Source organism: Centrocercus urophasianus, unplaced genomic scaffold, assembly GCF_019232065.1.
Source record: "Centrocercus urophasianus isolate 14NV4802_14NV808 unplaced genomic scaffold, USGS_Curo_1.0 seq_20, whole genome shotgun sequence".
In the NCBI taxonomy this organism is placed as follows: Eukaryota; Metazoa; Chordata; class Aves; order Galliformes; family Phasianidae; genus Centrocercus; species Centrocercus urophasianus.
This window is the reverse complement of record NW_024884756.1, coordinates 20,929,087-20,956,258: the sequence shown is the minus strand read 5'-3', so window position 1 is coordinate 20,956,258 and position 27,172 is coordinate 20,929,087. Positions and strand designations below refer to the sequence as shown.

At 35.2% G+C, this 27,172-nt stretch overlaps 1 protein-coding gene across 1 annotated transcript in view; it reads left to right on the top strand.

Annotated features, from left to right (window-relative positions):
- Positions 1 to 25,800, top strand: part of SLC4A10 (solute carrier family 4 member 10) — a 119,140-nt gene extending 93,340 nt beyond the window's left edge. The window contains exons 15-25 of the mRNA XM_042822479.1: positions 6,747 to 6,852; positions 9,784 to 9,945; positions 10,188 to 10,301; positions 10,680 to 10,841; positions 13,063 to 13,314; positions 14,593 to 14,661; positions 15,661 to 15,834; positions 16,456 to 16,578; positions 19,604 to 19,671; positions 21,389 to 21,505; positions 25,734 to 25,800. Coding sequence (XP_042678413.1) covers positions 6,747 to 6,852; positions 9,784 to 9,945; positions 10,188 to 10,301; positions 10,680 to 10,841; positions 13,063 to 13,314; positions 14,593 to 14,661; positions 15,661 to 15,834; positions 16,456 to 16,578; positions 19,604 to 19,671; positions 21,389 to 21,505; positions 25,734 to 25,800 — 1,414 coding nt within the window. The remainder of the gene's footprint in view (positions 1 to 6,746; positions 6,853 to 9,783; positions 9,946 to 10,187; positions 10,302 to 10,679; positions 10,842 to 13,062; positions 13,315 to 14,592; positions 14,662 to 15,660; positions 15,835 to 16,455; positions 16,579 to 19,603; positions 19,672 to 21,388; positions 21,506 to 25,733) is intronic.
- Positions 25,801 to 27,172: the final 1,372 nt, after the last annotated feature.

Sequence of the window (27,172 nt, the reverse complement as noted above, 5' to 3'; positions counted from 1 at the left end):
CACATTTTACTAGGAAAGGAGACCCCCTACAATTGTGTGGTTTGAAGATCTTGAATGAAAGGAAAAGGATTTAGAAAAGAAATCTAGTGCTCTCTAAAGGGCAAGCATGTTATGGTGGTTGTCTTTGAATACGGAAGATAAATTATTTCTCTAGCTGAAGTTGCTTAGACCTTGGGACTTTATATATCTTCTACTTTTTTATTAATCTTTTTTTTTTTTTCCCACAGGGATAAATTCGTGTTATTTTAATAGTTCTTTACCAGAAGTTACTCAATTATTAACAGATTACATTGAATAATTTTAAAGTGATTTTTTTTTTGGCATAGTAATATGCATATTACAATCTGTCTTGGTATTGACATGCACTTAAGAATTAGGAGTAGAAAATCCCATTCTTATGTAATGAAGGAGCCAAGATCACGTCAATCTCAGTATTTTTTGCAGGCTACAGAAACCATTGCTTCTAGAAGTCATTGTGAAGAATAGCTTTGTGCATTCCACTCTTTGCACAAACAAGTTTTAAATAATTAGTTATATGTTTGCAACTTAATTTGCATCCTGTAATAATGCATTTACATTGTTATTTTGTATCTGTCTTCCTTAAGTTGCAGCTGGAATGCATGGTTAGTGATTCTAAGCACAGAATTTCTCATTAAGATCCCCAGTGTATAATGGAATTCCACTTTATGTAATGATTTCTTTGAACTCAGATATGAATATAGATTTTCTTCATCTATTCTCTATAGATATTTTTCCCCTCAAGGTTAAGTAACTGTGCTATATACCCAGTTTCTTTCCCTGAGAGTCATAGAGTAGAATTACAGAATGGCTTGGGTTGTAAGAGACTTCAAAGATCTAGTTCCAGCCCTGCTATCACAGGCAGGGTTGCCAACCAGTGTCAGGCATCAGATTAGGTTGCCCACAGCCCCATCCAACCTTGCCCTTGAGCAGTTCCAAGGATGGGGCATTCCCAGCTTCTCTGGGCAACCTGTTCCAGCACCTCACTTCAATGAAAAATTTTCCCTGATGTGTTTGCTGAATCTCTCTTTTCAATTCTTCATTGTCCTATTACTATCTACCCATGTAAAAAGTTGATTTATCTGCTGTTTGCAACCTTCCACTACTAAAACGGAGCTAATAATGAGTCTCCTTAGAGCCTTCTCTTTTCCATGCTGAAGAAGCCTGGCCTGTCTTTGTAGGAAAGATGATGCTTCAGCCCTTTGATCATCTTTGTGGCTCTTCTCTGGACCCATTCTAAAAGGTCCACACATTTATTTAATTTTTTTTGTGTGTGCTGGGGATCCAGGCACACACACTGTACTCCAGATGGGATCTATAGAATGTCCCTCTTATTCCTAGAGCCATTCAACTGCCGTCAAGTTTAACTGCTGGTTCTATCTGTTTGTTTTCTTGACAAGCCTTGGAATCCAGAAATTTATTTATTTATTGCATTTATTCCAGGACTTACCTATTTCTGTTCAAATCCAACTAACTCACTTTATTTTATTTCTCTATTAAGCTCAGTAAATGCTTCATCCTTTCCTATTATCTATCCCCTCTGCTTTGGAATAGAATCTCTTTGTTAAGCAATTCTCCACAACAAATAACTTTTCTGCACAATGTAGTCTTAATCTAGAAAAGTTTACATGCAATCCTTGTATAGTTTTGTTAGAGTACATTTATTTATATTGGTACACTATGCTTGAACAATCAAAAATTAAGCTGATCACATAACGTGTATCTCTTTAGGTATTCATTGATTTTTATTGTTATTTTTCCTCACTGTGGAAATGGGGTGAGATTACAACTTGGAATTACTAATGAATGAAAGCTTTCAAATGAAATTTCAAAACAAGAAACACCCCACGTAATAACACTGATTTTCTTCCTGATAAAGTCTATGCGTAGCATAATATTTTTACAAATGTATAGACTGCACTCTGTACCAGGCAGGTAATAGAGCAGCCTTTATGAGAGACAAACTTGGCTAACAAAACTACACTATGATTATAAATCTGTTTTCTAGACTTTCCACTTGGTGGGACAATCTTCTTCTTACACAATTCAAAGAAACCTAATTCTTTGTGATTTCTTCACTGTAACATCAGATGTCTGATGTAGATACATGTTTTTATTTGTGTGTATGAAGTGATGTGGAGTCACCTAGATACTTTTATAGGCTTCTCTGTTTTCCTCTTCAATTTCCCCAACTAAATTCTATGTACTTCAAAATTTATAGAATATACTTGAATGTCTACTCATGTTTGTGATTGCCAGAGACAGGCTACTTAACTTGACTCAATAGTCTAAATCAGGATGGCAGATCTCATTAATAAATAAAGAAAATAATTTCATCTTGCCCTGACAGTTGTGCTTTGAAAGGATTTCATGATACTGAGAGTAGAAATTACCTGACAAGACCATTTCCAATCAGTATTAATTATTTTTCTTCCAGTCTCTCCTCCACTGAGACTTTAGTTTCATCATTATGAATGCTGACATGAGAAGGAATATGGTGAATACAATGTCATGGATATACAGGTGTTGTACATATGGGGCAGCAGGGTATGTGAGTGTGATGCTGTTGTTGTCACTTTCATGTAGCAGATGTTAGACAAACAGAAGGACTCTTCAGTGCTCATAAGGCTCATGTGAAAATAGTACGTATTTGGAGACAACATAAACATGCATGGCATTATAATACTGATGGGCTTTTCTTCAGTCTTGTAAATGCAGTGTTAGCAAGCCTGATGTGCATGTTCCAGTAGTTTGCTTTTGAAATGAACTTAGTGATTTATCTAACGTTTCTTACTGTGTTCTTATTCTGTCTGTTATGTGATTAATGCACAGCGTATTTGTAGAGCATAGTCTGTTTCTTAGGATAAAATCTTCCTACCTGTTACCAAATATGTGTTCTGATATTCAATGAGACACATTATTTAAACAAGCACATTTTGTAACTTATTTGTCATACTTGCCTGCTTTTTTGTAATATAAATATTCATATCAAGTAAATCTCATTATCTTTCTGAGCGAGCTCAAAAATATTTTTTCCTCTTCTAGGAAGGGGAAATGGTACATTAGCTAATTGCAAAGAAAGTGCAGTTGCATCTTTTATAGACCAAAGTCTTATCTAGTATTAATATGTGTAGCTTATAGTATGTACATGCTGGAAAAATAGGATCTCTCTAAATTGAGCCTTGCAACTTGAATAAAATTGCTACTAGTTAGTGCTTCCCAGCCTTAAAAACAAAATACTATAAATCGACAGTTGCATGGGAATGATTGAGTCTTCCAAATGAGCTGCTCCAGTTGAGCATTTTTTATTTACTCAGATACACACTGTGCAGGACACTTGTTTGAACATTTGATATTGTCTGTGGTGGCAGCAGAATGAGCAAGCAACATGCTGAACTGTGTGGGGAGGAGGATGTGCATGGTGGGCTTAGGAGCTTCATTAATACATGGAGAAGAAAGAGCTTGAAGAATTGGGATGAGAGGTGGAAATGAGAGGGATTTTCACACCACACCTATGTTAATTTCAATCAAGTAAACAGGCCTAGGGAGCAAGTTTTTTTGTTTTGCATTAAACAGTCAGAATTGAGTGGTTTTATTCCAGAATCTTTTATCTGACTACTTGTTGAGTAACAACGATGTGTACATTTTATTGCTGATCTGCAATAGAGAGAAGAACTTTTAATATAAAATAATAGGTTTATGATCAGCTAACCTGTATTAGTCATACAGGCCATCTTTTGGGTGCTAATATTGATAGTATGAACTATTTCTTTTAGGGAACAGTGAAGAGCACTTCTAGTTATCTGAGATGACCTAAAGCCTCTGTTGTCAAATCCTATCTCTGCTCTTTGATAACAGACCAAGATGTTGAAAATTTTGTGTATAGTGAAGTTACAGTGGCTGCCTCAAGTTAATAATAAATAAATAAATAGCAGATTGAGACTTAAGAAACAAGTTTAGACAGTTTAGCTTAAGTCCTTGTCATCCCCATCCTGATTTGCTTGAGCACCTTAGAAGATGTAGACAGTAATGACTCCTTACCCTGCTTATTTTTCCATCTAGCAGCTTAGGGCCATTATAATTCATTTAAGGCAAGAATCATTCCCTATCTTTTACCATAGCAAAGGTGATTACTGACTCCTTATCACTAAACTGCATGGAAATGTTCTGTATGGTTCATGCTCTATTTGAACCTGAACCTGTTGCTTAGAAAATGTGTCTATAGCTTTATGTATAGTCTCTTTTCCATTGCTAAAGATCTGTAGTTGGCAATTATTCAGCACTTTGAACAGTTTTACAAGGATTTAAATACACTGGAACCTTCAAAAGGCAATACATATTTACTCGTCAGCCTTCTGAATAATAAGGTATCAAAAAATAGAAATATGTGTTTGTAGTTAACAATTCAGTATATTTTTCTCCTGAGATCTGACCTTTCCATTAGAGTAAAAAAAATAAATTTAGACTTTTGAAAGCCTTACTTTTCTGGTATGAGTTTCTTTTCGTAGGTCAGTTGTTTTGGGAAATATTAATAATTACAGAATTATATCTATAATGAAACGTCACATTTTGGTAATTACTTTTTATGTTCTGGAACTCCAGTTATATTTTCTGATTTGGACAGGAATTGTTTCCCATTTCTATAATGCTAAGCAATGGTCTACTCTGATTTTAATTTTACCTCTTTCAATAAAAAGTGGGATCTTTACAATTAGAATGTAATTCTTCATCCATTCCTTGGCAATATCTAGATTCATGGTAGAGTTTTTGGTCATCATGGGCAGAGTTTGCTCAAGTTACTGTACTTGATGATGAATGAATTGCTGCTGGTAAAGGCCCATGAAACTTGGTATAGGCCAGACTTGAAAGCTCTGAAGAAGGAAAGTGGTACTGATCTAGCAATAAGCAGGAGGATGATCTCATCTGAAGTTGAATTACTTGAGCTGTTTTGAACTATACCTTCAATTGTGAGACTTATCTAAATGTAAATTTGCAGTTTGCAGCAAGTATAGCTATACCATATAGTGTTGGTGACATTCACAGTCTTACCTTCTAGTGAGGAAGAAGTGACTGTGATTGAGCAGCCCACATTACCTTGGCCTACTGTGATCAAACCTCAATGGACCATTGCCCAGTGTCTGGCCACTTTGCGATCAGCAATGGGCGTCAGGGGCAGGGAGCTCCTGTGCTCACAAGAAACAATAGTAACCTGAAAAAGCCACACTTGTATTGTTGCATGAACATCAAATACTCTCTTGTAATAACATAGACGTACCGTTTATTGACTTATTATGCTACCTTAGCTCACTGCTAGTTATGCACTTCATTTAACCTATTTTGTAATATTTAAAATTATGCATTGAACACACATTTATTATGCCCTTGGGGCCTGATCCAAAGCACTTTGTCTGTTTGAAAAAATCCATCTACTGCAGTGGCTTTTGGCTCAGGCCCTCTGTTTTTCTGAATGGCATTGCTTTGTTTAATTATTTATTTGCTTTTTGTCCATGGGCTGTAAGGGATTTTTCTTTCTTTATAAATAGCTGCATTTAAAATAAAAGCAAGGAACTGCACACAGAAAACCTGCATCTTTCTCTATATAGTTATTAAATGCAGCTATTTTGTCACATGTATAGTATTGTAATGGAAGTACAATAGCACTATTTTGTAGTCAAAATGTAGATGACAATTCTACGTATGGAAAATATTACAAGTTTATATAGGAATCGTCATCCTTGTTTTGTGGAAAGATGTCTGCAGAAAAAAGAATGATGGCTTAGCTAAGTGAGAAAAGCGATACTCTGGTGGAAATGGGACACAAATGTGTGCTTAATGGTTCTCTGCTATATCATCAGATTTTATCCTTTACCCAGCGACTGAGAATCAGGAAAGGAAATGCAGTACCTAATTGCACCTGTCATAAGCGAGTTAAAATACTAGCAGAGTAGATAGTACTACAGATTTTTGAAGTGGGATTAATTTAAAGGGAATTGCAAAGCACACTTGACATCTTGGAACCTGCAGAGTATTCTGCATATTTTGAAGTCTCTGTCAAAGGAAAAGCCTCCCTCAGTTCCTTCAGAGGCTTAAAAGACTTAATTTTTTTCTTCAAATTGCCTCTTTGCAGTATTGTCCTCCCACTCTGCCTCTTCATGTTTTGCATGTTAAAATACGCAATTTAAAATGAAAAGCATGCTTTTAACATAGCTGCAGGGAGAGGAAAAACAGTAGACACAAGTTCACAGAGCCTTCGGTGCTGGTGATCTTGCAGAGCCCTGGCAGTTGACTGGGCACTTAGTCTGGTCTTAATGATAAGACCCTGCAGTAAAGAAAAAGAAACAGATTAGAGACAGTTTGCTTTTGGGAAGTGTATCACCCTGGTAGAGGGGAGTGGAATAGGACTGGCACATTGTCAGTGTTCAAAAGCTGCACTCAGAAACATCAGAATAGGAGGAAAGTAGGTGGAAAACATGCTATGGACAGTAGTTTAAATACATTAAACACATTACATACTATATATGCATATGCACCTCACAGCAACTTTTACTCCTGTAATAGCACTAGCTGCTGAACTCCAAACTGCTTCAGAGCATGCGTTTACTGAATTCATTTAAACTAAAATTACATGGCAAAGTAGAGCGCAATTCTAATATATCATAATGTTGATAATTTGATCCATTTGGTATGTCTTTTGTTACTAACGAAAGTATACTATTTTGTCATTTCAGATGCAATTGTGTGGAACCAGAGCATCCTAGCAATAAAACCTTACGATACTGGCAGGACTACAATATATCTGCATCTGATGTGCCATGGGGGAACCTAACTGTGTCAGTAAGTGAAATACTGGGACTTAGTGAGTAAGGGTATAAGCATGAATGATTCAATCTGTCCTTAATACAGTATATAAATAGAAAAAGTACTGTTTTTTCTGATCCTATTTGTTCAAAGTGTATAATATACTTAACTGAAAAGAGGTTAAATTAGACTTTGTAGAATTATCTTTTTTTGTACACATTTTCCTAGATTGTTATGCAGTCTTTGGTAGTACATGTTAAAGCAAGTATGCTCATTCTGTGCCCTGCTTTAGGAACTCCTTGACACGCTAGCACAAGAGTTTGACTGAGATTAAGTCTAAACATGTCAAATGATAACGGGTTTGTCCTAAATTCTGCCAGATGGTGAAACTGAAGTTCTCTTGTGTAGAAAGACTTTAGGAGTATTTACTTCTCCAAAAACATTCTTCCAGCTGTTCACGCTACGAAGGAGAGGAAGGGGAGCCATTTTGCAGTGTTCCTGTTCAGTGGCCACATTTTTCTCTTATCTAGGCCCTGAGTGTTACATATATCATTTCTATGTGAATTAGTTCCCTGAGTGGAAAGACAGGAATAAGCTAAAGACAGGTTGTTCACGCAGATACGTTATTTCTAAATTGTACAAATTGTACCATTTTCTATATTTAAAGGATTTACTAGTAAAGATTTTCATTCATTAAAGTAACCTTCACAATTTGACTAAAATGTCATATTGAGGTCTGGCTACCAGTTTTTCTCACAAAGATAGCACTTCATTGTAAAGCCAAGGAGATGTTAGAACTAAAAGTTATTTCTATCTCAAAAAACAAACAAACAAAAAACAAACAAAAAAACTCCCCAACCTTGTTGTAAGCATAATCAAATGAATTGCTTAAAACCCAATCCAGTCAATCACCTCCAGCACTTTTTCTTTCTAAGGCAAAAATGCAGAAGAACTGCTGTCACGGTGCATGGTGCATGGAAGACTGCATGTCTTCCTATCATGAGTTAAGCAAGAGCTGCCTTCCATGACTGTTATGCTTTAATAGAAAGGGCTGCTCCTCAACTCTGTTGGTGTGGCAACAAGAGGGGAGAAATTTGAGAACTGCTGGCCTGAGGAATTCCAGCAAACCAGAATGAATATTCCCAAAACTGCAGCACACTCAAATAGCATCTGTGCAGGGGCAGACTCCTCCTCTCACTTTCTCAGATCTCTGACAGTGTTTTTCAGAGTACATTTGCAGCTGAAGAGATTTAAAATAACAGATTTTGTTTTAAATATAAATGTAAAAGACCAGCTGCATTATATAAAGCCCTTTAAAACTTCTCAAAAGCTTATTACCAAAACTTGAGTTTAAATGGGTAGCAGTGTAACTGGCCATCTTTACCCATGAATTTCTACAGTTGTCAAATAAATACCCATTTTTTTTCATATTTTCTTATGTTTGCTTCTGTTGCATCCTCAGGAAACTTCAATTCTCCTTTTGAAATGCAGTAAAAGATTAGACTTAGTTATCTTTAAAAATTTGGTCAGCCTCTCTGCGTATTCTGAAGATTAATTTTTCTTGTTTCTTTTGTCAGATTTATAAGTTCTGAGTTTCTGATTACATAAATTGGCCCTGAAGGACAAATATCTTCTCTTAAAAAACATAGGAAGACCGATTTTTTTTTTTTTTTTTTTTAATTGTTTTTGTTTGTTTGTTTGTTTGTTTTGCTTTCTACAATCTAGGACAAACCAAGCGTGAAAAGAGTTCTTATTCAAATGGTGACAAAGTACTTTTCAGTAGATGGCATTGATACCTCTTATACAGTGAATTTCATCCCCATGTTCTCCCAGCATCAAGTACTAGCTCGGACTTGGACAAGTTCTCTATTTGATTTTCTGATTATTTATATTTTTTTCCCCCAGTTAACACATCTATAACCTATTTCATCAATCAAAACCACATCATGTTTATTTGAGGAGTCCTAGTATAGGTATAGTTTTATCTCAATGCTTTCAAATCTTCAAATAGAAATGATGGGTTTTTTTCAAGCCAGCCCTTTGCTCGTAGACTGTTTCTCATAAAATGGCAAGCCACAGTGACCCAGTATGTTTGGAACAAAAAGATCCTGATCTGGCCAGGATACTGCTGTCTGGAGTTGCTGGATGCTGTGTTTCTTTTTGCTTAATATGTGTGGAGGGGGTTGAGTAAGGAGAAGGAAAGAATTACAAGTCCAGAGCTTGTAGTTCCTATTTTTATAGCTGATCTCTATTCCTTACCTTGTCTCCTTGGAAGAAGTGTAACAACTAAGGATACTATTGGAGAATTACTAGAAATGTTTTCTACTGCATGCCTGCATGGTTGATCTTAAATTACATTCAGTAAAGTTAATACAGAGTTTGGATTTTGCTGTGTTTTGCCCGATCGCTTTTTTAAAGCAAAAGGTAATTTGTGGAATGTGCTGCCCTCATGTGGTATTAAAAGTATTGGTCTCGTTTTAAGCTAATACTATACATTCGAAGTAGCTTTTCTATCAACTGCTTGGCCTGTGGAGCTAAAACAAAAAGTCATTTTGTGTGGATATATCAGGAGTGGCCTTTCTCTTGTGGTTTTTTTTTTTTTTTTTTTTTTTTTTTTTCTTCCAAACTTTCAAATTGGGAAGTTTGGGGCATAAAGTAAATATATGTACATGTTCTGTTTTAAATATATCTAGTTTTATATGCATTATTTATGTTATGTCTTAGTGACTCTATTATCCAATATGGTTAAAAACTGTGATTCTTTTGAGAGTTTGAGGCTTTTCAGAGATACTTTTGAGATCAGATAGAAATACAAGAAGTCTTACTTTTAAAAGAATGCCTAAAGAAGATTGTAATATTTCTAAATACAGTCTAGTTTACTTGCAACTTAGGAAAGGAATGGGAAAGAAATTACCAGAATAAGCATGGATATTTTTCAGAACAATACTACTTTGTTCTCTCTGATAGGAATGTAAAAAGCTTCATGGAGAATTTGTTGGACGAGCCTGTGGTCACCATGGTCCTTATGTTCCAGATGTCCTTTTCTGGTCTGTCATCTTATTTTTTTCTACAGTAACTCTGTCATCCACACTGAAGCAGTTCAAAACTAGCCGATACTTCCCAACAAAGGTGTGTCACATTGTTTAATTCAGAAGTTGTGGTTAGTTATGTGCAAGAATTAATTGCATTTGTTTTGCAAATTCAGTTTACTGCTGGTAAAGTGGACACTATTATCTGTCCTCTGTTAAAAATTTGAACTAGAATAAATATTTTTATCTGTAAGCAAAAAATGGAACTCTGAAGAGAAATAAGTTCTAGTAGGTCCTAAACCATGTAAGTGGTGTGGTTAAAATTGTTGTTTCTCCTGATAGGTACGATCTGTTGTCAGCGATTTCGCTGTCTTTCTTACTATTTTGTCCATGGTTTTAATTGACTATGCCATTGGGATCCCATCACCAAAACTTCAAGTTCCAAACGCTTTTAAGGTAATTTGATGATAAGTTGCACAGCCTGATTATTTTGGAAAAAAAAAATATTAGTGCACTACAGTAATTTTTTAGTAATTTTATCATGCTTTTATTGTCAGGAAGTACGTGAATTTGTTGTGCTCACTGAGTGCTAAACAACTGCTCTGAATAATGACCTGCGTAACTGACTCTTTCCAAATACACCTGAGTCCGCAATATATTATATTACATATACTTTGTCATCTTTATATTATGGGAAGTTTAGTATTTTTCTGTTGTTTCATATAGATTATTTATTCATTTTAAAGAAAATTGAATGCTAGAAACGTTTTTCTGTGTTCTCACATACATAGTCCTCAGAGTTCTGACTAGCCATGCATGACTTTCTTTTTGTAGCCCACCAGAGATGATCGTGGATGGTTTATTACTCCTTTGGGGCCTAATCCTTGGTGGACAGTGATAGCTGCTGTAATTCCAGCTCTGCTTTGTACTATCCTTATTTTTATGGACCAGCAGATTACAGCTGTCATTATAAATAGAAAAGAGCATAAACTAAAGGTATTCCATCAAATACTTTTCATTGTCGTTTTCAATCATGTAGCTTCATCTACTCAAGGATGCTAATTTATTTAATATAGTGCTCCTTTATATTGCTACACTTTTTTCCTGTTTGTCCATGTGGTACCTATGCCCTGTGTCTTTGATCTGTTACCTTAGAAAAGTCTTTGCTTGTATGATTTGGAACAGAGGTTCTGAATCAAGACAGTGTTTTCTTCAATGATTTATTTGTAGTATGATATCAATTCATCTCAAGAGAAAAATCATGAAGTTAATCATTTCCTTAATCACATTGATTGCCTCTTCAGATATTGATAGTGTTGTTCTGCAGAATGGGTTTTTGAAAGACTGGGGGCCATTCTGTAATATGGGATTTTTTTTTTTTTTTTGTTTGCTCTTCCTCCTAAATAAAAAGAGAATAAAACTGAACTTTAGAGGCACAATGGGTTCTTCAAACATAGGATAACTCTTTGCTCTGTTCTCTAACACTTCAGTTGCCTACAGATGGAGAGAGAAAAAGGGACATCACCCCTCTGAAAAACTGTTGGGCAAAATGTAGCAGCAGGTTTCTGTACATGTATATGCAGCAAGCTTAGGCTTTTTTTTGACATAGTTTTAATAAGCAGGAATCCAATCCCAAGTTGCTTTAGCAAATGCATTTGCAACCTTCACTCTGCACTGCCTCTTCTTGGATGATTGTGACATTTGATATGTTCTTTTTTTGCCCTCTTTGTCAGCCTGGCTCTTCATGTCAATCCATAGCATTGCATGTGGTTAACTTGACAGATGCAGGAATTTGCTGCCAAGCTTTGGAATGTGTTTTTTCAGCACTGGCATCTGGGAGTCAGATGGTCCTCCTGGCTGCCCCCTTGTCTTGCTGCGTTTTAGTTTTGCTGGGGTCTGGTGTAGCATCACCTGTTGCTATGCTTCCTTTTCTTCCCATATGTCTGGTTCCTCAGATCATGTATGAATGTGAGGAAATGCTCTCAGATTCTGTATGCATTAGCAGATACATTCCTTATAAATGTGTCAGAAGGTAAAAAAAGGTGTCTCTCTTAAGATTTAGAATTAGACTCTTTGAGTGCGTTGTATATGTAACTAATATCTTTGTTTGACGCAGCTCTGAGTTTAAGATATGTCTTGGAAATAAGACTTATAAGTGCTTTGAGGGAGTGAGGGAAGGTGGCTAGAGTTGCATTTTAAAAATTTTCTTTATTTTATATGAATTCCCCTTTTCAAATAATGTAAGTAAATAAGATGGCATTTTCATGTGGCTTACATTTTCATAAACCCAGACACTTCCCATTTTAGAAAAAAAAAAAAAAAAAAAAAAAAAAAAAAAAAAAAAGTTGTCTTCAGAAAGAAATGACTTGTTTGCTTCCAGCTCGTTTCCCCCTCTTTTTATATACTTCCCATAGCAAACTCTGCATTTCAGTTTTTGGCAGTCGCTGTAGCAAACCTTTCCAAGTTTAGTTCAGTTACTTTTTTTATGTCAAAAGGCATTTGCATGGGTTTGCAGGCAAAGTTATGGTTCAACATATTATTGTTTGCATGAACGTCGCTGCTTCATCAGACCATGACATTGAATTTGTTGCCATATTGCAGAATTTTGTGGAGATAAATCATTACCTGACTTTTTAAAGGCAAAAAACTTGCAGCTAAATAGCATTTCAGGAGCCTCATTAAATCAGAAAATAAATATTCTTTCCAGCTATGCTAAGAAACATTTGTGTGACCAAGTTTGATGCAGTTCATCAGCAATTTTCAAATTTGGAAGGAAAGTTGGATGTGCAAGTGGATGGTCTGCACACTAGCATCCGATGTTATTAAGAGATTTAGTTAAACTGGAAAAATGCCTGTACCTTCCATTTTCTTGCTGTTATCTCATTTATAAAATTTCTGCTTATTATTGTGGCACAAAATTGTTTGTTGTCCACAAAATTGGACTCATAATACATACATTCACTGATAACAGGAATGTGACTAACAAAATTGTTTCATGTGAGCTAGCAGGAACTCAGGAAATCCCCTTAGATAACTGGTTTACCACCACTACTGCCCCAGCCTGGATACCGCTTTAGAAGAAAGTGATTTTTTTGCTATAAGTCACAGAATTTTAAATCATCTCTAGCTGTTCATTAGGAATGCCTGCCAGGAGTGCTCTCCTTAATGCAGGTGTCATTTTATATCTTTTTTTTTTTCTTTTTTTCTTCTTAAACAGAAAGGGTGTGGATACCATCTTGACTTACTCATGGTGGCAGTCATGCTTGGAGTGTGTTCCATTATGGGATTGCCGTGGTTTGTTGCAGCCACTGTCCTCTCTATTTCTCATGTGAACAGCTTAAAACTGGAATCAGAGTGTTCTGCTCCAGGGGAACAGCCGAAATTTCTTGGAATCCGGGAGCAAAGAGTCACAGGGCTCATGATTTTTGTACTCATGGGCTCATCTGTCTTTTTGACAAGTATTCTGAAGGTAATTTGGGGGAAATAAGGAAATGCTAAATAATAATGCACTGCACGGAACATTTCACTGTTGTTACTATACTACTTAATGTCTTTTCCAGGCATGTTACTATCATGTTTAGATTCACAATGATAATCTAAAATGGAATTCTAATTTTGCATAATGAAACAGCTTTGGACACGTAACATTTGTGTAGCAGAAGCCTTGTAATAAAAGTCTGGTCTTACTGAAGTCAAAATAAATTCTACCATTGACCTGTAACGTATCAAGATTTATCTTTTTTCTGTACTTTGGGCTCAAGGCAAATATTATTATGAGCCAGCCTGGCTGAGCTATATCATTAAGTAAATGTCTTCAAATAATTTTAAAGAATGTTGTGATTACTGGCTAATTTAAAAAATATTTCCACAGTTGCAGGAGACTCTTTGTGGTTAATTACTTGGCATGAACCGAAAAATTATCTCATGCTGTCAGCATGCCCTATGCTGCTCACCAATGTCCTGAAACTGGATGTCTAGTCACGTGCTTGTATAATATCAACTTTATTTTTATAATATTTTTAAGAATTGTCAGGCCACAGGGAAATCAGTAAATACTGCCATTGGCTTCAGTAAAATCAGAATTTAGACTTGCACATTGTCACAGTAAAGGGAGTAAGCCTTTAGAACTTGTGCAGTATTTTATTACATACATGTATGTAATAAGTGAAAGCAAACTAGACAAATTTTATGCATTAAGTATATAAAAAAGATACGTACAGAAATATTTTGTAACTACACGCTTCATACATGAGTGTCTGAATATTTTAAGTGCTCTTTTCCATGCTATTCCATGAAAATCATCCACCATTTTTAAATGCTTACAGTATAGAAATTTTCCATTGGCTACATATGAAATATTCTGCGCGTATCATGAACAGGTTTTTAGGATTATAATTCTACTATTCAGATCCTCTTGAGCAGTCCTTTAAGTAAAATATTTCAGTATGAATCTAACACACACATTTTTCTTGCAGTTCTGTTAATTTTATTAATAGTGAATAAAATATGTTGGCCTCAGTTCTGGCCATGGAAGGAGAATAAAACTACGGAGCCAGATTAGTCTTTTGCTTTATACTTTGAGTATCGTTATTAATTTGTAATTGAGGAATCTGAGTTTACAACCTGTCTGATTAATGCAGGCATATGGCACATTGAATTTCAACTGCTTAGCATTTGATGTTTTAAAATTCTATTTAATGTGTTCTTCCTTTTTTTTTTTTTTTTTTTTTTTTTTTTTTTTGTGCAGTTTATCCCTATGCCAGTACTTTATGGAGTATTCCTTTACATGGGTGCTTCATCTCTAAAGGGAATTCAGGTAAAATGCATTCAAGGAGTGTGTGCCTGACAGTGCTTTCTATTACATGTGGAGCTAATTTTATTCAATTATTTCATTCTTTTCTATATGATCTTAAAGGAATGTTGCCAGCCTTAAATTCTTGAAAGTGACTCACTTAAAAAGGAGAATGGATTCTCTCTAACTAGGATATTTCCTTTAGGCATTGTGCTCCATATTTTTGTTAGATGCTTATTTCACTGAATCTAAAACCTGAGTAACAAATGTTGGATTCTCATCCCTCTCCGTCTCCCCTTTCATTTGTTTACCTGCTGCCTTTTCAGCTTCCAGATTAGTGCCTTTGTAATTACATACTTGATCTTGAACTTTGCCTATATGAAGCTTTTGTATAAGTGCCATAAAACTGAGGTATGATTTGGAAGATCTTTCCTCTGCAAATAAATTCCCCAGCTCGTGGAACAGTTTTACTTAATTGCTGCTAAACTTATGGCTTTAGGGCTGTAGGGCAGGCTTAGAGAAAGGGCAGCATTCCTGTAGTGGCCTTAAGTATGAGCTCCTGGTGCAAGCCAGGCACTTCAGCAGTCAGATTGAGTATTTATGTGCCATTTCTTGTAGACTGCTGTAGCGTTAATTGGCATGGCAGTAAATTGTGGCCCATCTGATTGAAACAAACCCAAAGTTTCAAGTGTACCTCAGCACATCTGCAATAGAAAACACATGAGACAAGTGTAAAAAAGGAACTTGACAAGTATGACTAATGAAATAATGACGTTTTTCATAAATAATGTGATTCTTATTCTTACTGGTGTGGCTTGACCAGAGAGAGGACTGCATATCCACTGTCGGACTCGCACAGATTCATAGCTTATGATTGTAACTGTGGTAGTTTCTTTCTATGCATTTGAACTTCTGCAGTTTTCATGTTTATAATAACACGATTCTTAGGATAACCATGCTATCTTATGTAGTCTGTAAATATCAGCATGTTTTGATGCAAATTTTTAAAAATATCTCTTTCAGCTTTTTGACAGGATAAAATTATTCTGGATGCCTGCAAAGCATCAGCCAGATTTTATTTATCTGAGGCATGTTCCTCTTAGAAAAGTCCATCTCTTCACTGTAATTCAGCTGAGTTGTCTTGTACTCCTATGGATTATAAAGGTTTCAAGAGCTGCTATTGTCTTTCCCATGATGGTATGGAATATTTTTTATTTCCCCTAAAAACTCATTTTCTTCTTAATTTTGGGTCGTTGTTATTGAAGAAAAAAGTTAGTTGTGGATGGTTAATTACAATATTGCTTTGATTCAGTGTGCAAGGTCAATTTATGTTATGTAAATAAAGTTATGTATACGAACTCAAATTTGAGTCTAGGTTGCACTAAGTTTATAGCTGTGGATGGTCCTACTGTATTTCCTTAAAGAAAATTCTTTCAAATTTTAGAAATTGATATGATGCTTTTGTTTAAGGAGCAGTGCTTAACCTGTTTTACAGGAAGAACGGTTACTTAGTAAGGAAGACTGTTTATTGCATAGAGGAACTTTTTTTCTATGCCTTGCTGGAAATAAGAATCTGTCCAGCTGGTTAACTGATGTTTGCTTGACTATTTCACTAATGTGAAATAAAAGATAGCTACTGAACTTCCATCATTGTGAAATGCTTCAATTCACACTAATTCCAAATAAAGGAAGTCCAGGCGTTGACCTGTCCAGTATGAACAATAACATTCCAGCTGAAAAACTGTGGTGACTTTTGGAAGTAGAACTGTCAATTTTATTTGTTTAATTTCCTAATTCTTTGAATAAATATCATTACAGGTCTTAGCTTTGGTGTTTGTCCGAAAACTCATGGATTTTTTTTTCACTAAACGGGAGCTCAGTTGGTTAGACGATTTGATGCCTGAGAGCAAGAAAAAGAAACTAGAAGACGCTGAGAAAGAGGTGGGTCCTTGTTTCAGGTGTGGATTCTTCTTGTTTTGCGATGGTGGTTTCATCGTTTGGATGGTTTTGCTGTTTTCGGTTTGGTTGGTTAGGTTTTATTTTTTTGGTAACATGTTACCAATATCTCCTTTAGACAATTAGAGAAAAATTCTGTAATGAAGGCATATTCAATGCAACAAGCAGATTTGCTATATCTTGGATGAGCATTTCCCTTCTGCCACTGCAGAAACCATTTACTTCCACTTTCTAGTGAAAAAATGTCAGTGATTTTGCTTACCCTGTTAATCAAATCTTCAGATTTCTGACTTCAGTTTTCTAATCAGTTTTGCATCTGATATCATTTTCCACTAGAATGCACTTCTTGAGTTGCTTGTTTGAATATTGTATTAAGCTGAAGGAATACAAAGTAACTTTCTGTGTGGGGGCCCTGATAGCTTTCTCCTCTGTTGCCATTATTCATATCTACCTGATTGAATACCAACTGTTAGTGGGCATTAGGATTGTGTTCCTAAGTCATAGGTCCAAATAAATGAAGGACAGGTCTTGATGGAAAAGCACTAACTGTGGAAGCAGTTGTAAGAATATGTCAGTGCCTTGTTCTTTTAAATGTCTGTTGTGTGTCCTGCCCTAGTATGATGTAAGGTGGTTGTGGCATGAGGAGGCAAAGGTCTAGGCTGTTCTAATGTTGTCTTGGAAGGCTGTGGTAATTTCAGTGCTCTGGGCACTTTTTTGTACAGGAGTTGCAATTTCTAAGTTACCCTGGAGACTTTGCAAAGGCCTGGGACCCATGAGGCATAAGATTTTGGTGGTACAAGTGTACTGCAAGAACTAGATAATGTGAACGGATAAATCAGCAATTTATCCTCAGAGAAGCCATGAGGTATCTGAGACCAGTAAAAATGTATGTGTAGGGATTCCCCTTGGTAAGTTGGTTTACAGAAATAGGACATGAGCTAATAAGTTGAACTTTGTCATGAGGACTAATTTTCTCTCCCTTTTGCATTCTTTTGTGATCTTTGACAACTCACTGCCTCAGCTGTGATCTGGAGAACGTAACTTTGGTTTCTTTAATGCATGTTATGTACTTAAACAAAATTCGTTTTGGGAAAAAGTTCTACCTAGGTAATACATACCACGGTGACTATTTAGTACGTGCCTGAAAAGATATTACGATGAAGTTCAAGTGCATGGCTTGTTTTTTCCCCTTTGAACTATATAAATAATAATTAAAAAAACCCTGTTATTTCATCACAGTATTTAGCTTTCATAGCAATTCAGAGTAACCAAAAGTAATTAAGATATGTCTCTTTTTTGGGGTCTGGTTACAGGAAAAATTTGTTACTCTTATATTTTGGTTATTTATCACTTTGCTTCTCATACTTGGTGAGATGGCAGCATAAAACAAAACTGGGAAAATCTACTGGTGTTACTTTATTTCATTCACTGTCTGTTTTGAGAGGCTATTTTTACATATTTTGGCATTTCTAAATATTTGAAGCTATTATTAAAACTGTTCAACTGTCAAAAACTTATAAAGCTGTGAAGCCTGGAAATGACAAAATTAACTGGTAATAAAACTTCTGACATGTAGCCTAAGGAATTAATTGGAGAGTTGCTATCACACGGCTTTTAAAAATAGAAGTATTCTACCCACAAGAATATTCAGAAATATAGTTGACAAGATCTGAAACTTCATTGGATCCTAACTTCATCACTTAAGTTTTTATATTTTTAGGCCATGTTTTTCCACGGCATTCTACATTTATAGTGGATATTTTTTTTGCCTTCTTCTCACAGATCTTCCTTTGTCAGCAATTTGATGTAATCAAGTCTTTCTGAGACCAGAATGAACAAAAGTGACTTCTCTCATTTGGAGGAAAAAAAAAAATCGCAACTTTTAAAATAGCTGTAGTAGTAAAACATGGAGGAAACTGGAAAATCACCTCAATTCTTCTAGCTAATGCCAATTTACAAACGTGTGTGAGATTTGTCAGGTTTTGGGTGGCTGGCCAGGGAATGACATGCTTCTCTTTTTGGGAAAGCCAATGTCACTTTAAGTCATGCTTTTCACTAAACACCAGGGTAAGTTGTTACCAAGCCATCTAATAAAGGGAAAAAAGAACAGGCGGTCCTTGTGTGTTGCTATGCTCACACACACAGTGCAACAGTATAGGGCAGGATCTGATAGTTATTCCACATGAAGGCATGTTAACCTCCTGGCAGCTGTTTTGCTATGTATGAAAACATTGATTACAAGAGCCATGTGGGTTCTGGGGAAGCGTACAGAATCACCTACTTACATGGTTGCCAGTAATTTAGGCCTTAAGCCACCCTTATTTCAGAGGTTTTCCTTCATAGCTAATGTCTTGTCATGACTGCTCTGGTTTTCCTGACCTACCAGTGGTAGGGAGTCTTCAGAATCTTCCTTCAGCTCATACCTGTGGAGCCATGAGCTGTTATGGTCTGAAAGACAGGCTGTTTTTTCTTTGTCTCAGACAGGAGGGGGAGGCTGTTTTGTTCTCCACTTCCCCCTTAGATTTCCTAAAGCTGTAATTATTTGACAATAGATTTGTTGTAGATAGATCTAGTTCTCATAGAATCATAAAAATTTATTTTCCCTGTTTAGGTGAAAACTAATATTGGCATTTTTGCACTACCTTTCATTGCATTAAAACTTCAATCAGTATTTAAACTGTGTGCACAAACTTAAATTTGACTGCCTTAATTTTCATAAGTTAATGATGCTATGCATGTGTCTAGGTTAAGTGTGATATTTAAAATTCACCATCTCGTTACAAAGTTGTCTTTATTAATAAAGTGTCTCCTCTATTTGGTATTGATAAGTAACATTAATTGGAGATATTGCTTCAAAATAGAGGGGTGTCAATCTCGAATATTCAAATTAAGAGTTGAGAATCTTATTTTAGGAATCATTAACAAATAGTAAATATTAAGGGGTAAGATGCTTATAATTAAGTTTTCACAACAATATATCCTGTCTCACATTTAAGTTCCTTCTTCCTAGGAAGAGCAAAGTATGTTAGCGATGGAAGAGGAAGGGACTGTTCAATTGCCACTAGAAGGACATTACAGGTAAAATATGCATTTCCTCTTTTAGGTGAGTTGCAATTAAATAAAAATAAACATGCCACCATATTTATTCTTAATGTTCATTGAATGTTAGGAGAATGCACGTCTGATAGTAGAGTAAGCCCTGTGCACTGAACCATATAATGCAGTGTTTAACAAGCTGTACCCCTTTCTAGTATTTCCATAAGATATCACAGTCCTTAGGAAGAGGACTTCATTTGCCCTTGGACAAGATAGCAGGATTCGGCTATTCAGAAGCAACTTTGGCTTCTGATATATACAGTGTGAAAGGAAGGTGTAGAAAAGACAAATCCTTCACTCTCATGATTGCTAGGGAACAAGAACAGTCTTGAACATACTGGAAAAAAAGCCTAAGCTCTTTACAGTATCATGTTTTGTAACGTTCTAATTAAGATCCTAGCTGTGTGAGATAGTAAGTAAATTAAGAGTTGTCTGGAGCAGATGAGGCATAATGGAATGATGGAACATTTTCGTACAAAACGTTCTGTTCTGTCAAGTGTGTTATTACTGACCAGCCCAATAAGACCTTACTCTCATTGACAGTTTTCAGAAAGTTAATAATGAAGATTGGAAATATCCGCTGATAGGAATCTCTGCATTACCACAAATTTGTAGAACACTGTCCCAGAATGGCCATATCTTATATTTTAATATTATTTTAACGTATCCTAAGGCAAATAGATGTAATGTTTTACTCTCTGTGTATCTGAAAAATCCTACACTGTTTCTTATTTTTGATTAATCACATCTCTAATGTTCATTTTCTTTTCTCTTCACATTTTGTTCTGTTTTATATTAGCAATATATAATTTATAGCATGTTTGCTTAGTTAAAGTTGCCTGAATAATTTGTACAGTTCTTTACTGCAAGGGCCTCAGGCCTACAGCTGAAAAGAAGGATCAATGTATTGGTTGATAAAGGGATTCCCCTAAACAATGTAAAAACAAGTTTACTGAGATCTTAGTGTCAAACCATGTATTAGCCAGAGTTGGAAATAATGTACAGACAAACTCTTCAAGGATTATTACTCTTATGAGTAAAAATACATATTCAAAGCAGCTAAGGGCTACACATTACTGATTAAAGCTACTGATTATCTTGTTTTATCAGGGCATTTTTTTTAGATCACTTAAATCTTTGACTTTTTCATGTTTTTGATAGCTTTTAAGTTGTTTTCAAAGCGGCTGATGTTTCCAAACATAAGTACCTTGATAACTGTTTGGAGCTGTTAGAGTTCTTGTTAAATCCAGCTATGCCACTGGCAAACTGTGAGATCTTGGGCAAATACTTGATTTCACAGAACAGGCTTCCTGGAGATGGTGCTGGTGGCCCATGCCTATGGGCCTACGTTCAAGGAACATCTGACAAATAATATCATAATGCACTTAAGAATATTCTTAACTTTTATTTAGCGTGAAATTAGTAGCCAATTCGGAACTATTCTATTCAGGACTATTCTGAAGTTTTAAATTTAAAAATTTTCTATTAGTTGTTAATCATATTAACATCAATAAAATATATTGTGTAACTAATTGCTGTTAGATGAGGAACATTCTAAAAATGTGCCAAGATTTGTCTTAAATTGTACTGCTTGTTTATTGTCACCACTATCAGTTTCCAAGGGCTTTTGTATAGTTAATAATTAACAAAGAATGATTGCCAATTGTTTTATTGTGTATTTACTTTTATTCTTGCCTAGAGATGATCCATCTGTGATAAACATTTCTGATGAGATGGCAAAAACTGCTGTGTGGAAGACACTGTTGATATCCTCTGAGAATGCAAAAGATAAGGAGTCAAGCTTTCCTTCTAAAAGGTTTTAATCTTTTTTTTTTTCCTACTGTGTTATGCTTACAGATTCAAACCAATATTAGAACATTTTGCTAGGGATTAGAAAGACTTCTAGCATCTTGCAGTTTTAGTTCTTGAGGTTTCCTTTTGCTTCTGTCCAGTCAAATATTCTAAGGTCAAAACACTGATACACTATGTGTATTTATTAAACAAACAAACAAACAAACAAAAAAAAAAACACAAGCAAAAAAACCCCATAACACAAATATTTGCATGTAACTTAATTATGCTACAGTAGAAAATGAAGTTGAGCATGCTCAATGCTTGTGTAATGAACCACCAGCTTACACCTGGATATTGCACAACAGCTGTTGTTCTGCTTGCTTTTGTTCTCCCCTCTTGAAAAAGAAGTGGTTATCACTGCCCTGGAAATAGCTATATGAAGAGCTCAGTATTTTGATGTGATCTACTAATATTGGAGTGAAAATAATTTAAAGATTGCATCACTTCTGGTAACCTTTTTCATGCCTACTTCAGTTGTACTCAAAACAGTTAAATATCTTAAAGTTTAATCCACAGAAAATGTAAAATGAACCAATGATATTTTGTCTGTGCTAGAAAAGTATAATGGGAATAAATATAAGCACAGTACTATTGTAAATAAGATTTTCCAATTCTATAAATTTAAAATATAACAGTATTTCCTACTTAATTGTTTCATATCACATTTCTGTCATAAGCTCCCCTTCCTAATCAATCTAGAAGCTGATTTCCCCAAAGGTAAGACCCCGTCCCCCAAACTTTTCCTTGGTTGTACCTTCCAATTCAAAGTGGTGTTGTCTAGGAACCCAAGTGACTTGACTGTGTAATTTTTGGGGAGGCAGAATAAAAAGACATTTGAAATAGGAATGTGCAAATGTTTTCTTCACATCTCTTTAACATTATAAAATTTGAATTTTATTATATTAAAAGTAGAAACTGTAGATACAAGATATTTAAATGCTAAATTGAATTTTTTTCAGTATATTTGTCTTTTTTTAAAACGCAAAGTGATATTCTGTACATTTCTAAGTCTCATATTCAAAACAAGTTCTAAATTTGAAATATTTAGTCATCATTTTATGGTGAAGAGATGCACTAAGGGAAAACAATTTGTACTGAAATACTGCTTTTTAATTTTGTCACCCCAAAATGGCATGCTGCCTTTCAGTGTTATTCCTTTCCCTAAACAGCATAAACAAGATGAACAGTTAACTACTGCAGAATCTTCGTTTCAAGCATCCATGGATCAGCACATTAATTTTAATACTATTTTACTGACAGACAGAATAGTGATGTAGTTCTGCTTTGTCCTCTGCCTTACATGTAGGGTAAAAACAATCCTGTCACAGTGGTATCGGTGTGGTGCACAGGAGAAGGATGCGCAATATGATTTTCTTACCTTACATGCCTCTGTTGCCCAGGCAGTGCAAGTCTGGAGAAAGACAAGAAATTCACTGCCAGTGGGTATTCAGGAGTTGTAATTTTTCTGGTAGATGTTACTTTCTCTGATATTATGATAAATTACGTAGACATGTAATTCTTTACCTGAGATTTTTCAAAGATCCTCTGAGCAAAGAGCAATGCTGAGACTGTGGCTCAGACAACAATGGTAAAAGATGGTTTTGCTTTTACACTGCAGCAAAATAGCAGTTCATTTTCTCAAAAGCTTCTTTGGCTCAACCTAGATTTTTATTCTGTTCGTGTATCTTCATTCACAAAACTAAGGACTCAAGTGAAAAGGAACTAAGGGATCACTGTTGGGTTTTAGATACGAATGTCCTGTTGCAAATGAATAACTAGTGAAGAATCTGAAATCTTTTTTCATGTGCTCTAGTTTGTCTCAGATTCACAGATGGAAGTAGATTCTAAGAACTGTGAATTTGGAGGGCTTGCTTGTGATAACAGACAATATTGATTTTGTATTAGAGACAACTAAAAAAAGCATTAAAATCCTGAATGCACATATAATGTGCATATACACATACAGTTAAGAATAACTTTGTCCTAGGTAAGCACTGAGAAAAAAATGAAAGCTTAGGATAGGCAGCAGTCATAATTTTTGTAAATGATCAATACCACGCAATTCCCTTTACTGAGGGGTGTCTTACCACAGGGAGGTGAGAGGGGAAACATTATTTTGTAATTAATGGTAATTTTAGGTACTGGTATAAGAAAGTATATGTGACAGTAGGAAAAGGACTACTATGTACTTCTGTAGTTGAACTTTAAAGGCATCATTAAAATTTAATAGAGATAATTAAATTATGATAGTGTACTATGATTTCATGTAATGCCTTTTAAATTGGGGACTGATCAATTAACAATGTAGAACTATTTTCAAAATATATAAAATCTGAAAGTACTTCCCGCTAATTAAATACTGAGTTGACTTGAGCAATGACAGACCAGTCCATAATAAACTACAGTGATCCCAGAGAGAGATTGCGCTTTCAAGCAACGGGGAGACAAAGGAGTATGTGATGATTCTAACATCACAGATTGACAATGGTATTACATATCTGAAGAGGTTACTTGCTTGAGATTTACTTAACAGCCATCTAACCCTGCAAGCAGCTGAGTTCTACCTTAATACCTTAATTTTTTGTCATTAAAGTGCCTAGGCATCTGAAAGTCAGCTTTTGAGTGTAGCCTGTCCTGATAGGTGCCCTGGTGCTCAATTCTATCTTCTGTCTTTGCCTATAATATCAAATCTGTCAAGCAGCAATTTCAAAACATATGGAGAAGATCTGACCATAGTTTTAGCTGTCCTAACCCACATCTGCAGGGGATGCAAATCCTAAATAAAAGGAAGGCTTTCCTGGTATCGGGGGCAGCTAAAGCCTGGAAATAATATAGGCTTTAAAGACACAGTATATCCTCAGTGTTTGCTTTTGCTAAGCACAGGTAACTGCCAGCTGTACTGTTACATTTTAAGTTAATCCCCCAAGAATTTGTTTGTGTGTCCTTTGTGTGCAGGAAGTGTGTGCATACCCAGTTTTATCACTGTTCTACAGAAGGTGACAGATCTGGCAGTTGATGTGGCAGAAGTTGGTATTTTTCAGTTATTTCCATTAACACCTCTAGAAGCAGCCATAGGCATAGAAGTAAGCTTTGGCTGAATAGAATTGTTTCCTTAAAGCAATTTTAACATGAAGGAAAACGTCAGATGATTGTAAAATTGTTCATGATCACATTAATAATTTGAGAATTGATCTTTCTTTCTTTCATGCCTTGTTTAACTCAGCCTATTTCTCATTCATTCTAGTTAAGGAATTATTCCCATGAAAACTGGTAGGTTGTGCTTGATAGAGGTTTGTTCTCAGAAATATCTGTTTAGATACCCTGCCCCTCTTTGTTGAAGGCTTGATTTGCCTGTGTTGTGGCATTTCTTCTATTTTTTCATTCTTGTAGTGACTAAAACTCACTGTAACAACTGGACTTTTTAAATTTACATATTTATGCTGTTGTAAATTAGGACCCACTTCACAAAAAAGAATATCATCTGCTTTGCACATATATTACTTTCTGTAGGCAAATCAACAGTGTTTAATTGGGGGGAAAAAAAAACAACTGAATCTGAATTTGAACTCTGCTTTTATGTAATCTTTTAGCTGCTTAAAAAAAAAAAAAAAAAAAAAAAAAAAATCAAACCACTAGGAAATACATTATTTCTTATGTGTGTATGTGAGCAAGTATACACTAAACTGAGATCCAAGCAGGGAATATTGTCATCTCCCTGCCCCTCTGCCACTCCCATCTCCCATCAGGGAAGACTGAAAGCCAAATACTACAGCTATGAAATGGCTTGCACTGCTTTACTTCTGAAACGTTCCTTCCAAATGTATAAGCAACAGAATATGTGTTAAAGAAATACTTACTGTAACCTCTTGTTTGTGCCCTTTAAGAAAATGCTGGTATTGTCTGGGAACTGTACATTATTACTATTTAACAGTTGTATTTGCCAAAAAAAAAAAAAAAAAAAAAGCCTACCTGCTTGCATGCTGGCTGACTTGTCTTTCTGTACATCTTAAGTTCTCCACTCACCTCGTCACTAAACTGCTGGCTGATGTCTTCTGCACCATTCAACACAGCAGCTTTCACTTGCTTCCCAGTTTGTGTTATGCAGCATGTAAAATTAATTATAATATCAGTACAGTATTGGTTTTTTATGATAGTGCAACTGTAACATTTATTTCCTCTTCTTTTTCTAGTGCTGAAATCAGACAAGAGAAGAAAGCTGACTCAGGGAAAGGTGTCGACCGAGAGACTTGTCTATGACCTGTTCTAAAACTTTTTTTTTATTATTTTTTTTTTATTTTTACGAATGAATGAAAGGAGTGCCACAGCCAATAGATATAACTGATTTGATCTTGTAACTTTTGTCTTTCATCTCAAACTAGCACAGGTAATGTAGTGCAATGTTTGTCTCATTACTCTTTGTCTAAATGTCTACATTGTCTGCTATCTGTGCAAAAGTCTGCAGTAGCCAATGCCAAAAATCTTCATTTCCTTTGCTGGTGTTGGAAATTATCAGTATTTTGATGTATTTATCAGTATTCATATCATAAATTTAACATAAATTTAACAACATCATAACTTTAACAAGCAGTTTCTTTCAAATTCAACTTACCTGTTAATAGGTTTGTACTGTATTTTGCTACTTTTCCTGTGTGAGAAAACTTAATCTTCACTCATGGTGAACTTGAAACAGTTGTTCCAATTTTTTTTTAAAGTCATTTTACTGGAGTGATTTTAGGAGACCCATCTTGACTAGTTGAGATTAAAGTTGTTTTTAAAGTCAGAACTGATCTGACCCTGTGAACAAACTCACAAGTATAATCCTTTTCTCCTCAAATTGTCATTTTGAAGTCATGGATTACTCTTGCAATGGAGATTGCAGGGTCAGATTCTGGATTTGTGCAGTTTTTCTTGATTTATAATACAGTGTATTTAATATTCAAATTTGTATGTAACTGGAACATAGTCATATATATTATATTTATTAAAAATATCTATTATAAACATTTCATCACCTTAGTTGAAAAATACCACCACATCCTTTGATGTGAAACATTGGTACAGTATTTGTAAAAAAAAAAAAAAAAAAAAAAAAAAAAGCAAAGCAATCCATGATTACAGTATCTTGTATTGTATGAATGTCACTGTGGTAGGCCAAATAACTGCATTACATCATTACTGAATTCATTATTTTTACAATAGGAAAAATTTTATAGATACAAACTATAACCCTGTGCATTTGCAACACCTGCCCAATGATTTTCCTCTTCTTTCCTAAAACGCATCCACTTAAGTTGATATTTCTATTGTTTTGTCTCTACTAACAAAAGTAGAACTCTTTAATTCCAGAGATTGCATGTACTTACTTAAATGGGTATCCTTCTATCAGTTTTGTTACAGCCATTTTAACTATTCCATAAAGTACATCTTGATAAAAAGATTAAAAACTGCATTGCAGAGTAAAATGTGGCTTTAAAGCTCTTCGCAAACACATTTTTTCATAACCAGTTTTCTTATTGCCTGTTCCTTCAGGCTGTTTTTTTTTTTGTGTAAAACAAGGACTGTGAGATTAGGTACTGAATTAATAGGCAACATGGAACAAAAGTTTTATGGATTATTTGCAATTTACTAA